General features: G+C 42.8%; 1 protein-coding gene across 2 annotated transcripts in view; it reads right to left on the reverse strand.

Annotated features, from left to right (window-relative positions):
• SNCA (synuclein alpha) overlaps positions 1 to 8,254 on the reverse strand; it is a gene marked incomplete at its 3' end in the record, with an annotated part of 68,969 nt that extends 60,715 nt beyond the window's left edge. For both annotated transcript variants that reach the window (XM_080628166.1, XM_080628165.1), the window contains exons 1-2: positions 7,101 to 8,254; positions 1,231 to 1,272 (exon numbers count right to left, since the gene is read on the reverse strand). In XM_080628166.1, the coding sequence (XP_080484292.1) occupies positions 1,231 to 1,272; positions 7,101 to 7,221 (163 nt within the window). In that variant the 5' untranslated portion in view covers positions 7,222 to 8,254. The remainder of the gene's footprint in view (positions 1 to 1,230; positions 1,273 to 7,100) is intronic.
• Between the last annotated feature and the right edge of the window lie 8,529 nt (positions 8,255 to 16,783).

Raw genomic sequence — 16,783 nt, forward strand, 5'->3', positions numbered from 1 at the left:
CAGTTCAGTGCAATAACCTCCTTCCACCCCTCCCTGTCCCCAGAACACTGCCTTCCTCCCGGCACAAAACAGATCCTGGACGCCTCTCTGTTGCAGTCCTGCTGAGCTGGCCTGTGTACACCCACCGAGGGCAGGGACAGAGCAGCGGCTGCGGCCGCCAGGCGGCGTGATAGCGTCAGCCGGGGTAAATAACCCGCGCAGCCGAGTGCAGGCTCCGCCCCTCGCTGGCTCGTCCAATCAGCGGGCCCGGGCTCAGCCGCGCGGGGAATGTACCCTGCCGGCGCGCATTCCCTCCCTGCCCGTGTGCGATCCCCTCGATCCCCTAAGACAGCTACTCTAATACCATAGCTACTCAGCAGCCAGCGTAGCAGTAGCTTGGGTGTTACCATAGGGGATGCAGCTCTCAGCATTGATTGTGCAGTTGTGCATTAACGGCTGTGGAGGTCAGACTCCCATCTCGCATCCTAACTCCACCGGCGACAGTCTAGACGACTCAAGAATGGTCCCTACTGTAAGAAGGAGTCTCCTTCTCCATTATTTCCCCCTCTTTGAGTTGTTCGCTTTCAGCTGGCTGCAGTGATTTCCTGCGGCCTCTTCCACCAGCACTGGTCCTGTCCACCTATGAGCTCCTAAATCAGGAGGTTAAAGTCCTCCTCATATGCTCAAGTCCCTCCCCACTTTGCCTTCCACAGTCGTCCTCTAGTGGCATTCCTCTGTTCCAGATCCCACTTTTCTGCCTCAGATCATAAGGAGACAAACACAGGCACTCAAGCCAGCCTTTCAGTGTCTATAGGTCAAAGTTCCATATAGGAAAAAAAATAATTAAGGAAGACTTCACTTTTTTAATGCCAACTAATTTATAACTTTCCAGCACAGAATATTTCACCTTTGGCAATAAACAAACAACAGAAAGACCCCAAGTTATTTCCTTCTGTTGAGGCATCTGGTTTCATCAATCTCCTGGCTCATACCGGTACAACTTGACTGATTCAGACTATCCCTCAAAAAAACCTTCTCACACAGAAACAAGTATATTAAATTAACATAATTGACTACAGAACAGTTTATGCATTTTGACAAAATGAATGTTGCTTTCTGCCACTCCATTTCCTGTGTTTTTCTATCTTTCATAAATTGGAGTGCTCTTAAAAATAAGAAGACTTTTTAATAGCTAATGGTTGGTTAATCAAACATAGTGAAGCAGTTGAAATCAAGAGGTAATTGTCTTACCTGTTGTGACACCATGAACAACTCCTTCCTTGGTCCTGGAACCTAAACAAAGAACGATATTAGGTTGAAAAGACATGCCATTAAGGTACAGACTAGATGGATGATGAAGAGGGATGAATATATAGATTACATACAGTATTTTCTAAGACTGTTAAAAATGATAGAGAAATTCAATTTAAGGGAAAGGGCAAAACCATCAATAAAGAGCAACTGTATGAATGTTTATTGACTGTAGAAAGGTAAATAATACTGGAAATACTTCTGCAGTTTATTTCCTATATGTACTGACTTCCTTCATGTTTTCTTGATAGCTGTGTTAATTAAACCTCCCACTTTGCAAACTCACATGGACGATTCTGGACAGAAACCATGTTAAAGTTAATGTCCTAAGGAGGCTCACACATGCCTTTGCATAAGATCAGAGCCAACCTTCCAGAAGATCCTTTCAATTTCATCTTACAACTCTTCCCCAGATCTCCGTTTGTAAGGGTTAACAACTGTTACTGAACTACAGAAAAGCCTAGAGGTTAAAATCATGGGGAGCTGGCAGTGCTAGCTAGATTCAGACCAAATTTAATCTGAAACAGAAACATTCAACAGTAGGTAAGGATTCAAACATGAAAATGCTACCAGGGTCAAACCCAAGATCTGCTGCATCCTGCATCCTTCTTGTTAGAGGCATGTGTGACAACCTATGTAAAGATACTGCACACAGCAACCTAGAGCTGGTACCAGACTGAGACCTGTGTAAGCAATGTAACCCTGACACCATGAAGCCCAAACTGATTTCTGGAACACCTCTGTAAAAATACTATGACTTTTTACCACACTGCATGAAAGGGAACAATCTCTCATGTCTTCAATGGGAGGAGAAACAAATTAGCACATACTGCTGATGAAAACACAACTCCATGTCTTTTTCCTTAACAGAGTTCTACTTGTCCTCATCCAGTTTTATAATTTGGCTACATTTCAGGGATTAGTAACCATCTGTGGACTATGATGCCTAACAATGTGCAATTAAGCATTGCAGAGACAGAGTTTATGCCCTAGTATGCCAGAGATAGGATGACTCCTTTTTTTTATTGCCAACACAGAGATCACCTTATTTCTAATTCAATTTTTTGTCTGAATGCTATTCAGTATTTCAGACATTGTAATATATACTTCTGACATTACACTTCAAACATCTATATAATTTTAGAGTAACATTACATGTAAATTCATATGCATAGAGGCAGAAATATATTAGAAAAAAATATATGAGCAGAAATGTATCAGAAGAAAGCAACCCTGCTCACAATTCTTTACAATAATACAATTAAGCTCTGAAATAGAATGTAAATTCATTCATCAATATGTCCTACTTGCTACGTGTGACAATTTATGGAACTTAAGCCAAGTATTTATGGCACCATCTGATTGATTACAGCACTGAAAAGTCTCTGTTATCCATGAACAAGAGCAGAATACCAATCCATGATAAATAAGATGGGAAAAAATGCTGCATCAAGTAAAATGAGATTTTAACTTTAACTAACCTTTTAGTGAAGAGATAAAATACCTGAGAAGTCTTCTCCTCCCTTTATCCTGATTCTCACTTTTAAAAATTCTTGTTTTCTCTCACTGAAAATACTTAACCATTGAAAGAATAATCAATTTTATTAAATCCAATGTGTTACTGTCAAATAACTTGGTTTAGGACTTTGGTTCTATGCTATAACCACAACTAATACAGAAATGCTCATCTCTTTTCATTAATGGAAGATAGGTTCTTCTTCAATGAAAGCTTGGCTTGCAGACCCATACAGAACAGAGATATGTATAGCTAAATCCATTAGTTGGCAAACAATCAGCAAAGCAATGGTCCAGACCTTACAGCATATGTTAGAGCTCAATACTATCTGCCCCACTACTGCACACTTGCATGGAAGTAGCAGTTTCTGCAATCACAGCTACAACAGGACCTGTAAGTACATTAGGATCTGCCAGAACAGGCCTACAAATAAAAACAGTTGAATTTAGTAGGACGACTTCTGGCTGGCAATGAAGAAAAGCTGGTCATCCACACTGTTGTTGAGAGAAACTAGCTGTCTGGCATTCTGGCATTCCCAAAACATCAGATTATATGTTGCTTCTTGTACCCTACCTAACAAGGGGAACAGAAGAATCAGAACAGGGATAATATGAAGACCAAGGAACCTGACACTGATACACTAATTAGGTGATGCAGGAGCAACAGTAGTACATGATAATGCTACTTTTCCAAGCTATAATACACATTTGTGTGAGAGGAGGGAGAAGCCAAAACCAGAGGTTTTGCCTTTCTGAGAAAAAATAAAATAGACTCACTTCATTTTTCATCATCATCATTCTTACTATGCCAAAAATCTCAAGTTTGGCAATACACTCATTTCTGGGGTTTTTGAGAGATGAACAGACTATTCCAATCAAGCCATCCCCGAGATTCCATTTGCTTAGTCAGAGCTGGGTTAAGACAAGGCAACAAGCATAAATTAGGGGAAGGAGAAACCACTGTCTAAGGAAAACACTTTTCCCATGTGCTGAAGCCCATTATTTCACCAAACGGACCTTGAGTCCCTTGACTACTTCACTGGCTTTTCTATTACCAAAGGAAAATAAGAAACCTCATGAAAAGACAGCAGCAGAGGAATCGGGATGGTCCTGCCAAATAGGTCATGACTGCACTGTTCTACTCTAAGGCCATGTGCCAGCTAAGCACAGGGAGTAGTAAACAACCCATCCGCTAGTCACCCTGCTCCTGATAAACTATTCCTTTGTTCTGCTAGGGTGTAACACATAAAAAATGACTGGAAACTTCCATTCCTGAGCACTGAACATGCACTCAAGAGTCAAGTGACCAAAAAGTTCAACTCCTTGGTAGTACACACAGACCTCAGAGGAGCTCTTGAGAAGTACATCACTAAGAGCAAGCAAGAGCTTCTCACTCTTACTCTCAGGTCCTGGTTTCAAAATGGGTTGGGGTAAGTATTACCATGCATTTCCTCGTAGCTTTTGAAGAATACATAGAGACACCATTTTAAAATTAATGCTACATGATGCAGCATAGGAGTGCTGAGCCTCAGTCCTCCTTTCTAATCAATGATCAGGCCACTGCTTGACATCAAGAAAGGACTTGATACTGCTTTTGTATGAGTCAAGACAGAGCCACTGATTTCAGCTGGCCGATGCTGAAATACATCATCAGAAGAATTCAGGGGGGAAAAAACCCACTTGAAAGCATATAAACACACTATAGACTATATTGAACAGTATCTTGGGTATTAAAAAGCAGAACAAAGACAGTGGACTGAGGGAGAAAGAATAGACTAGTTAGAAGAACCACTTTCCATCCCTCCCAAGCAGCAGCTTTTGTTAATAGAACTCTTACCAGGTAGAATTATGTTACAATCTTTCACGTAATAGGTAAGAGCAGCCTGGACAGAAAGGTCCAGATGTTTTATGTATTTCCTTAAATTCCACTGATTTCAGTGGGAGACCTTTATCACAAAAGGAATCTGGACCAAAGACTTTGAATATTATTAATTCTCCAGTAGCAGTGGAAGGCTGAATGTTATGGAGCTGACTGTTGAAACCAAAAATAATGGACAGGTTGCTCTCAGCCCAGTGTTGTTAGGTTCTATTTTGCAAGATGTCAGGCAGCTTTCACAGCATGATCTGGCTGTGAAACTTGCATTTGAAAACCCAGCTATAGAGATAGGGAGGGAGAAACCTTCAGCAGCATTAATGCAGTGTGCTGCTCCTCTCCTCTGCTCATAAAAGGGTTTCACCACCTTTTTGCACTGCAACAGTTATCAGCCTGCAGAATCAAGAGACCATCCCACCAGCCTTTGCTAACACTGCTCAGCAGAAAAGCCACCCCTGCTGTGTATTTGGGAATTAAAGAGAAATATAGTCAGCTCCTCATTTTCTCCCTTACCCTACTTGATCCTGTTGAAACTTCAGCTGAGAAAACCGGGGCTCCCTACAGGCAGGCATGGGCAGGCACACATCCAGACACATGAGCTCCTGGAGACACAAAGGCTTCCAACTTGCATGATTGAAACTGTGCATACAGCTCTTTCCTCCTGAAAAGCAGTCATCTGCTGTGGGAAGGATCCTTTGCCATTACTAAAGTTATCTGCAGCGCTCCCTATTATGGCTCAGGATTCTGCTGTCCTTCCTATTTATTCTTGAAATAAATAGCAAGCCTGCCTTCCAAAGTTCAACCTCAACAAAATCATCTCTGAAGACCACAAGGAAATCTGTTGCCTCTGGGAGTGGACCCAGGTTCAAATATTATTACAGTCTGGAGGACAGGTCTCCCACAAAGATTAATTCAGCACACAATGTAAGTTTCTAATACAAAGAAAACAATGACCCCCAGAAGCATGGCCAGGAACTACAGTAAACCAAAATTTTAAAAAAAGAAAGCCCTACCTCTGAAAAACATAACACCAACATCAAGCACAACGTACAGTGAAAGAACATCTATTTTGATACACTGAAAATGAGCAGATGCTCGTTTTAAAATAGCCTCATCTTACAATTAGTTTTCAAAATGACTGCCATCTCTGTTGGCAAGAGCACCGAGCTTTGCTATGGCTCAGCAGGAGAAAAGTGTATTCCAAACGAGTAGTCCAGCCTATCTGGAGCAGAAATAATTTGTCACAGACTGCCACTAGCCTGCATGGGCAGAGGGAATCCTGAAAAGACACTGGAACTGCAGAGACTTAGTACTCCCATTTGAAAGAAAAGCCTCTGGTTTTCAGCTCAGTTTAACTTCTCTTTGGTATTTGCGCACATCTCCCCAGATACACCACAGCTTCCATTACAGAATCGACCTGCTACAAAATCATCAAAAAAGAAAGAACCTACAGAAAAGAGTATCTTTTCCCCTCCATTCTTTTACAGACAAACTTTATTTGATTAATAGGAGAAAGTGACCCATGATCATTTTTTTTTAATGACTACTTATTCATATGATCTTGGCAGATATTTTTCCTGTGAATTTTTCATGGCAGCATTTGCAAGACAGTCCTCTAAAGCCCAATACTTGCCAAGCAAAGATGATACTCGTGCAATCAAAGTACCAATTTGGGATTTGAAAGTAATTTTATCCCCGCTTCTGTGCAAGACTCTTGTCTGCCCTAGATAAGTCACTTAACAACTGCTTTGCTACCTTGGGGTCTGATTGCCCTACCTCATTAACTGTAGTGGCTCTTCCTTGAGAAGTCATGGAAAATATCTGCTAGGGATATGCAACAATAAATACAGAATGTGGATTTAATTCCCAAAGATGAGGAGATGACACTTTGCCACACAAAATGCCGACATGCCAAGCAGCCAGGATGGCTTATGCTCAGTTTCTGAACTAACCTCTCAAGTTTCTTCTCCCAAAATATGACTTAAACCCCACATGTTCTATGGGATGCTATGAAGCTACCTTCCACTTCAGCTTTTACATGGTTGGTTTTTTTTTTTCATTTATTTTTACTGCACCATCAACCCCTTCAGCCTTAACCTAGCAAACCTCTTGAAAGAGTGCCAGCTAGCAACCTGTACTGCAAGGTGCCTCCTAAGACATGACCTTGTTCTGTATGGCTTTACAGATGTGGCTCCACTCCATAGAGAACTAATGCACAGCCAGCACAATGCAGTGATGGAAGAACCAACATTTGGCTTCAAAGAACTGGAGCTCAGAAGTAACAACTCTCCTCTTGTTGTTTTACAATGGTCTCCTATGAGCTATTACATATGGGGGGTTGCAGAAGAATAGATCTGATGAGGATCCAGCTGTGAATGTCAAGGCACACCAAGTAGCAGCATGATCCCTGCTGCCCACCTACCCACATAGAGGACACCCTCTTTCGTCTTCCCTGCCGCCTCTGCCACACCCTGCTTGGTCTTTTCTGCTGCTGCTACAACTCCCTCCTTTGCCTTGGATAGTCCTTTCATGAACACATCCATGGCTGAAGAATTTCTTCACGCAGCTCTAGGGAAAAAAAAAAAAAAAAGAAAGACAGGACACTTTCAGTGAGATTTTTTTCAGCTTTTCATCCCTGAAAGGGAAGAAAATTCTATTCAAAACAAATGGGATCACAATTACTTTAAAACTGTATTATTTCTACCCCCATATTATGTAGCTTTCATCCTCATCTCTATTACCAATACACAAGCACCTCTCCATATGTAAGACTGCACTCTATTTCAGATAGAAAGAACAGTTAAATAAGTAGAAAGGAGTACAATTATGTGATCACCTTCACATTTTCTCACATGCTGCTGTACACAGCAAGCTAAACACCATTGCCAGAGGAGTTCCTTCAATCCAAGCAAAGCCTGAGGATCCTGTTTCCTCAGAATCCTACAGAGAGGTTGCCAATAGCACAGTTCTGGTTGGGAAATGGAGTCATTGATATAACAAGTCCCTTCCTTGCCTACCAGGGCATCATTTCCTCCAAAGAACAGTTCTGTTCATGTGGTGATTGCAAGATTTAGCCCTGTGATTTGATGATACTCCACCTCTCATCCAGAAGAAAATGCCAGCTTAAAGAAACACTAGCAACTTAAATTAAGAAAAAAAAACCCCAACCAACCCACAAACAGAAAACACACACACAAAAAAACCCCAAATAAACAAAAGTACAAGACACCCACACCCTCCTAAATGACAGATGTTCACTTGTTACAAGAAACTGCAATTACAATGCAGAAGGACTGGAGCAAATAGAGAATGCTGCTGTTCCGGTAGTCCAGCATTTTGTCCACAGTCAACACTACTCTTCTGGAAACCGAGTTTTCCCAAATGGGATCTGGTCTGAGAAGAGGTTTTACTAAAAAGCAAGAGCAAGGATGCAGGATTTTAGAAGCACTGCACTGAAGCTGCCACGTGAGCTCTGTGACAGCTACGCAACCCAGCGCTACACTGAAACTACTAAATTAGTAATTAAAACAAAGAAGTCGGAGCCCCTTCAACAAGTCCGTTATCGATAGTCCTTTCTCTCCCTCCACCCACACAGAAAGAAGCGCTGCCTGTTATTTCATGTTCTCTGCTGGAGGCTGAGTAGGAGGAATGGGTATCTAGGAAGGCATCTGGGCTGCCGCAGCTTTCTACTAACTCATGACGAGCGTGTGAAGAAACCAATGTTTGTGCTCCAGCCAAACTGCCCACAGTACCTGTCACCCTGCGGCTGAAGAGGTACCTCATCCACATGGGGAAGAGGGGGGCAGGCCCTCCATCCCGCGGGACCCTGCCGCTCCTCCACAGAGAAGGTCCTCATCCCCGTCCCCAGCCCTGGGCGGGGACACCCGGGGACCACGGGCGAGCGACGTGGATGTGCATCAGCTAACACACAGGCACCCGCAGAAGGAGGGAGGGAGCGTGCAGGGCGGCGTGACCACATATATGCACACACATAGAGAAGGGCACCTACCAGGTAGCGCGGGTGAGGCGGCCGTCTGGGCACCCGCGGGCTCCAGCTCACACGCCGTCGGCACAAGGTGGCCACAGCGCCCGGCTTCCCTTCCCTCCCTCCCTCGTGCCCACAAGAGAACGTTCAACAGGAAATACTTATATTTTATATATACATTTAATTACATGTATATATACACACACACATGCATCCTCTTGGGCTACACAGGCACAGAATACCCAGCCCTCGGCAGCACCGACAGGGAGCGGAGCCGTTCCCCCTCGCCGCACCGCTCCCCTCCGAGCCCGCAGCTCCCCGAGGGGCCGCCGCCTCTTCTCGCCGCTGCCGCAGCGGAGCGGTCCCCACTCCCCCGGCCCTACCGGAGACAGCACCTGCCCCGCCCGGCCCCGCACTTACCGCTGGGCTCGTCCGCCACCGGCGACCGAGCCGTTTGGAGCGGGCGTGGGACGGCTGGAGGCGGAGGGCGAGGCGCGGAGGGCCCGAGGGGAGATGCCTCTTCTCAGCACATCCCCAAGAGGGTGAACGGGCCGGATCTGCTGATGCCTCCCCCCGCGGCAACCCCGCAGCCGGCGAGTGTGAAGCAGAGGAATGGAAGAGGAGTGGAGAGAGGATGCGCCACGGGAGGGAGGGGCGGAGGGAGATGGGGAGGGTCCCGCCACGCTCTCCACCTTCTGCCGGCCCACCCGCTGCCGGGGGCTTGCACAGCCCACCAGTCACGTCCTGCTCGGGAGCGCGGGGAGAGGTGTGATAAATGGGGGACACTTGTTCCATCCGCTCATACCAGGAGAGGAACAAGAGTAAAAGGGAGTCCGGGAGACTTAGTCTTCCTGCGACTGTGCGCACCCACCACTCCCTCGAAGGGCTGCAGCACCGCATCTTGGAAGTGTTGAGGGAGGTGGTGGTGACAGCAGCACACCTGTGTTTCACTTCACCTTTCACTTTACCAAAGCCTTAGAAAATCTCCCCAAGCATCTAATTGTTTTTCTTCTACTTCCAAATCTTCAGCCCTAAGTGACTGGAGTTCAGTGTGACTGTTCTCACAAGATTCATAGACTCATAGAATGGTTTGGGTTGGAAGGTACCTTAAAGATCCTCTAGTTCTAACCCCCCTGCCATGGGCAGGAACACCTTCCCCTAGACAAGGTTGCTCAAAGCCTCATCCAACCTGTCCTTGAACACTGCCAGGGACAGAGCAGCCACAGCTTCTCTGGGCAACCTGTGCCAGTGCCTCATCACAACCACAGTAAAGAATTTCCTAATAGGTAATCTAAATTCTACCATCTTTCAGTTCATGATCCCAGCTCATTTTTAAGGATGGGAGGTGACAGTCTTGCACCTGTAATTTTAGTCTTAACCCGATTGCACGCACAAAAGGAATTTCATCCCAAATCAGGAATACTATGAGAAGCTCCGCCTCACTCCTGCCAGATTTGCCCAACCCCTACAGCTCAACTAGCATCCTCCACCATAGACTCCATGGCCACTGCTATTCAAGTCTTAATCTGATGCACAGAAGTCACTTTTTCTGCAGAAAGGGTGACCCAGCAAACTTCTCTGTTTTGGTAACAGAATTTCGGCATGAAAAGCCAAGACCAGCAGGAGACAAAGCATTAGAGCAGATGGACCTTCAGCTTGAGTACATCAGTTCCTGTGCTGTATAAAATCCTGCAAGACCTACACAAACTGTTTTGGTTTTATTGCACTCCAGAAGTAGAAACAGAACACGGTATAGATGAGATACAATCATGTGAGCTGCAAGGAGCATCTTTCATCCGTCATCCCATGCAGACAGATGATGCATCCCTGGTTTTGTTTTCATTCTGAACAAGTAGCGCAGTCTTCCTCTTGTCAGATTTCTTCATAAGCCTTAGTATTTCTATACTGTTCAGTAAACTTTCTTTTGCTTCATTCCACTACTAGTTTTAATCAACCAAGCATTCAGCAATATATTTTATTTCTTTCTGCAAGTAGGTGCAGACTGAGAATACAAATCATGCCTTTATAATTCTACCCTCAAGAAAAGCCCAGGAATTAAATTACATAAGGTGCTTCACCTCGTTCATCCCATGCAGCACATTCATTACCAATGCAAGAACAAGATATAGTATTTCTATTTCCTCCCAATTGGGGAGAGAGGAAAATATGTGCACTTTCAGACAGTAAATCAAAGTGAATCATCTCCTTTGCCCTTGTTGCTAACTGACCCAGCAATTTATATACCTTAGTAGTTAAATTAGCTCATTGAAAGCCATTCCCTCAGTCATTCTCTACCACCTAGGCCTGTAAACTTAGATCCCAAATTAGAATTAAAGTGAATATTACAGTCCTTATATAAGTATTATCTTTCAGATTGTTGTGGTTTAAGCCCAGCCAGTAACTCAGAACCACACAGCTGCTCACTGACTCCCCCCAACCTTTTGTTTCTCTAGCATGTAAGCTACTATGAGCATGAAATGTTGCTTTTTATTATGCTGACATAAATCCGGATAGGCTTATTTTATTTAATTATGTTAGCAATAACAGAGAATCTAGTATGATAAATATCCTTGTATATTTATGGCTCTATTTCTGAAAACTTTACAAAGAGGAGCTCAGATGTTTGCAACTCCTAGCTTTTGCAAGGATTCTTTTTTTGCCTTGTGTTTATCAAAGGCAGGCATTATGTTGTGCTCTTAAACAAAGCTTGTTGGTTAATAAAATCATGCAGCTAGAAATAGAGAGGTAAAAGCAAGAAGGATCAGTTGCCACAGCAGAAAAAAAGCTTAAGATTTCAGCTGTAGTATTCAAACTAGGCAGCTGTTAAATTCCAAATCAGAGGATAAAAGGCACAGAAAGAAAAAGAAACAGAGTATGAATGTTGACACAAGAAATGCTTCATTCTGAAAATAGATGTGACTTACATAGAAAACAGAATTAAGTATGGTAGGGAATTAGCATTGCACCTCCAAGGTAATTTCTATTTAAACCACACTGTCTACAACAGCTGGGTGGGTTTTTTTATGTTGTCTCTTCAGTACTATTGATATCACAGTAAGTTCTCCCCTGAAGCCCTTCCTGTCAGAAGAAAGGATAGTAGCAAGCGGATTGCCCAGTGATCACATTTAAAACTAATCTTTATTTAATGACACTGTTTACTTTGCGTGAACATCTAGAGCGAAAATCCATTGAGCAGTAATAAAAACTTGTTCAATCCATCTTGCATTGCAAGCCAACTGATTGGATTATTTGCTAGTGATCAAGTACATATACTTTATCACTATGAAAAGAACATTTACTGCTAATTGAACAATGTTGCAGAGTAAAACTGATGAGAATTTGCTGTCTTCAGGTTAAAAAATTGAAATGTAAAACTCTTTGTGTGGAAACACTGGAAAGGTGTTCACCTTCAACATTACCTACTAAATGGAAAGCTTTCCCCTGTTTATTCAAGGAGTGATTCACGCAGGCTCTCTGTGTTACCACAGAACTGGTAGGTGATGTTACTCAGAAGAAAGATACCTTTGAAAGCCTGAAGAGCTGCAGTGTGAAAGGAATCTATCTTAGGGCAGTCTAGTTACAGGTAACCTTGATTATTCCACTGCAGTGTCTTTCTATTGAATGCAGATAATCTGAAAATGGTCTTAATTTGATAAATCCATTGACTGTGTGAAACAGTGTGATTTTTGTGCAAATATACTTCAGTCTTTGTATTTACCGCAGAACAGTTTACTATGTGCATTGCTTTAGAGGCAACTGGGAGTTCAGACCATTTTCATCAACTCTTCCATCACGTTTCCATTTCTATTCCCATCCAGGTCTCTCTGTGGGCCATGGCTGTCCCTCACTGGCCATGCTGTAACTACCTGTCTGCATGAGCAATTTCTGAGAATGCAAAACCAAGCTCAGTTTCAAAAAAAGTTAAATATGGTCTCTCATTTGCTTACAGGTAAGCTGAGGTTTAGCATATCATTATCTTAACACTTAGCATGTTCGCAAGTGCTGTAATGTAACACCCCACAGCATGCACCTCAAGTGAATGGTGTCTCCAGTGACGCTTACTGAAAATGAAGCACATGTGTTGAAGCCTTCTTACAATCAAATTGCAAGTTATCATTTCAGAGTTAGTTTTTCTGTGAAGCATTCTCTTTATTTATTTAAAATTCATGTCCACTATTATGCACCAGTTGCCAGTTTCAAGTCATTCCTATTGAAAAGATTTCTGCTTGTGAACTGCTTTGGTAGATATATCTGGATGCTTACTATGGGCTGGGTCACTGGATCCACTGTCATGCCATGCAGCCATTGGTAAGAGACACAAATAGAGCTGAAACAGGTTTGTTTGAAATTCAGATTGACATTCTTGATGTCTTTGTGCACAGAATCCTTCATCTCAGATCAAAATGAGAGCAATGACAGAACACTTCATAGAGATAGACCTCTGTGACCAGACATAGCTCTAGCCTTTATTCTTGAGGCTTCTCCTTTGCTTCTGATTTACCTGCTCCTCTCTGACATGAGGTTCTTTCTCAGATACCTTATTTCTCTGCAGTTCCACCCCTTGTATTTGACATAGATCAGATAACTCATCTAGTCCTTCCTGCTCTCAGCTCAGGTGCACGCAGCACAGTACGTACCATGTTCTGTCTGCAAACTACAGGCCAAGCCATGGTCAGCTTCAGGCCAGAACATGTCCAGTGGAGGTGGACCATGGACAAAGGAGGGCTTCTTCCCTAAATCTTAACACTTGAATTAATTAAGCTGGAACTGAAAACATACTGCAAAAAAAAAAAACCCACACGTGTATCTCAAAAGGGTTCCTAAACCTCAAATTCCTCCTTCCAAACATGAACGATATAAACTTTCTCAAAAGAAAAGTTCACCAGAATATTTTAGCATACCTAAACATAAGATTTCTCCTCAAAAGCTACCCAGGCATAGCTCTGCTATTTTGCATGATTTAGTATGTGTATATAAGCACATGTACATGTACATATATATGTATACTTGAGAGAATATTTACAAGGTATAAATATTAAAAATGCTTTAATTGAGACAGGCATATGTGCCAAAATACGATGTTGGAGTTATGTACACACATACTGTCGTGTTTTAAACCCAGGCCGTAAATTAGAACCACGCAGTCTACTTCCCCCCCGCCCCCCCGCCCTTTCTTCCCTCCGTTTCTGGAGGGACGGGGAGGAGAATCGAAAGAATGCAGCTCCCATGGGTTGAGATAAGAACAGTTTAATAACTAAGGTATAACACAAATCACTACTGCTACCACCAATAATAATAATGATAAGGGAAATAACAAGGGAAGAGAATACAACCGCTCACCAACCGGTACCTCACCCCCACTCCGCGGTGATCCAGCCCTTCCGGAAACTCTCAGTTCTACATCCTGGGCATGACATGCTGTGGTATGGAATACCTCTTTGGTTAGTTTGGGTCAGGTGTCCTGTCTCTGCTTCCTTCCAGCTTCCCCTCCTCCCTGGCAGAGCATGAGACTCACAAAGTCCTTGGTCAGAGTAAACATCAGTGTTATCAGCTTTGTTCCCAGGCTGAAAGTCAAAAACACAGTGCTGCACCAGCTACTAAGAAGGATTAAAAATGACTGCTACTCCTAAACCAGGACACATACACATGTGTATGTCTACATAGATTTAAAGAAGGTTGATGTATGTCACTGACATGGTAAATATCAGCCCATCTACACTAATGTTGATATAACTCTAGCATTCTAAAGAAGGGTCTCTCACAGCTTTATACCACCTTTGTTAGAAGCAAAACCTGCCAGACCTTCACCTCCTTTACTTGCCGTCAAAGCTGAAGCTACAGACACGTCGCATCTTTTATAGGCAATGATACATCTCTTGAATTAATTTATCTGGGCTAGAAATCCAGTGCTGAAGGGCAAAGCAATTCTCTGTGTTGCACTTGGGACCTTAAGTGTGGCTGTGCTCTAAAAAGCAAAAGCTTAAGTGCCAAAGGAGGCCATATGGCAGCACATTTCTTCTCAAGAGACACCCAGTACATCTGAGGAGGCTGACCTAAGGGTGCCTGGCAAAATCAGCGCTGATTGTTCTTTAAAATGTTTCCTGTTACACTGTACCAATGGGTTGACTGGAACTAAAAGACAGAATCATATTCCTCACGTGTGATGCAACATGTTAGCAGTATCTCATATAACTGAAAATGCTAACACTGGAAAAGTGGGAATCACCATACAGGGTCAGGTCTGACACCTGTCTTGTCCCAAATCCTGTTTGAGTGAGAGGCCAGCACCAGATGTCTTCAAGGTCAATGGTAAGACTGCATGCTCTAACATAGCCTGCTGCACATATAGGTATCTGAGCCATAATGTGCAGGCACAGCACATTAATTACCTGGATGGCAGCATTTCTCAAGAGATGCACCAGGAAGGCAGCAGCTTTAATTAGATACTAAAGTTAGTCACCAGCGAACTGTTCAAACAAGTGCAAAACCCAGACAGGAGTATACTTCTTTCTATCAAACTGTCTTCTTTCTAGAATTTCTAAGGGAAAGTAGATACCACACAAAAGAAAAGTGTCAGTTTTCATACAGACAACACTTTTGCTATCAGAGTTATTAATAATCCAGAGGTGATAAGCTTATTAGCAATCCAAACACATGACTGCATCTTCACACAAACGTTTGTCATGTTGCTTGTGAAAAAGTCTGCTTTCTTGCTAGAAGTCTTCTATCCAATATATTTAGTAAACAGACTATATGTATCTGAAGTTCACCAACATATGCTACACAAATAGGAGATTCCCTTTTTGAACATTCGGCATGTGGAAAAAATATATATAAGCACTGGTATACAGTGGTATACATAGCTTGCTGTATTATGTTTTGCCACATTAACCCACAGGAGAAAACTAAAGTCTTCTCTGGAAAAGGCAACACATCATTCTCTTACCATTTCTCTGATTCCAACATGCAAGCTTATCAGCTAAGCAGGTCCCTTATATACTATTTGCTGGTGCCACTTCAATCACCTGAAAGTCATGACATGGTCATCAGTTGCCAGCAGTCTTTGTAACACCAACTACAGGTCCAATTCAGCTCCCATTCATGTTGGCATTAAATCAGCCATTCACTCAGGGGAACCAAGAATAACAAAGGAAATATCTATATAAGAACATTATTATCTGTTCTGGTTTCTTTAGCTCCATTATTTATTGCACATAATCCCTTACTGGAATCTTATCTTAGTGCAGTCTCCAACCCACAGGCCTGTATCTTTTTGTTTATGTTTTATTGTCACAAATCATTTAGGCACTTGTCTTGATTTAAAATTCTTAATCTTAAGGCAACACCTGGGATATTGAGATTTAACTATATGGAACACTAAGCAGGGCACAGAGTGACTGCAGGGAGCCATTTCAGATTTCTTCACAAGGGGATGTATACTCAGGCTCAGGCAATGTAGGCAATCAATACTAAAAAAGAGAAATTATTTTTCCTCATTTTCATGCACAGAATAAATGTACCTGTACATTTAATTTAATTTAAATTACCATTCCAGTTACAGCCTCAAGCACAGATCTTGGAAAAAAAAACCAACAAAACTACCTTAGAAACATTCAATTTCTGCTAGGCTCTCCAATTTGTTTCAATTCACAAGCAGTTTGAAGTATTAACATTTGCAGAGATGCCCAGGAGGAAGGAGAAAAAGACTCGAAAAATCACTTAAGTAAGGGACAAGTTAGGTAAGGGACAAAGGGAGGACAAAGCAGCAAACATGGCAGTAGTCACAGTCAAACAGGCCACACTCAAACTCAAGTCAAATTTGCATAGGCATCTCAATGAGGGGGTTGCCCAAAAGGGAAATGTAAGCAGTCAGTGGGCTAAGCAGAGAGTTCTCAAAGTGTCTTTTCATGGATGAAGACTGATGGAAGAGAGAGCATGAAACATTTTTAATCACCAACGGTCAGATGGCACAGGCACCTGGCAGAAGGAAAGCAAGAACTGGCATGATGGCAGCAGATGAAAGGTGGTCTGTTACCTAAGGATAGGAGCCTTGAGTTGTGCTGTCCAGGAAAAAGATGGGATAGTGGGGATACAAAAAAAAAGAGGTGACATGGTGGAAG

Source organism: Psittacula echo (assembly GCF_963264785.1).
Source record: "Psittacula echo genome assembly, chromosome: 1".
In the NCBI taxonomy this organism is placed as follows: Eukaryota; Metazoa; Chordata; class Aves; order Psittaciformes; family Psittacidae; genus Psittacula; species Psittacula echo.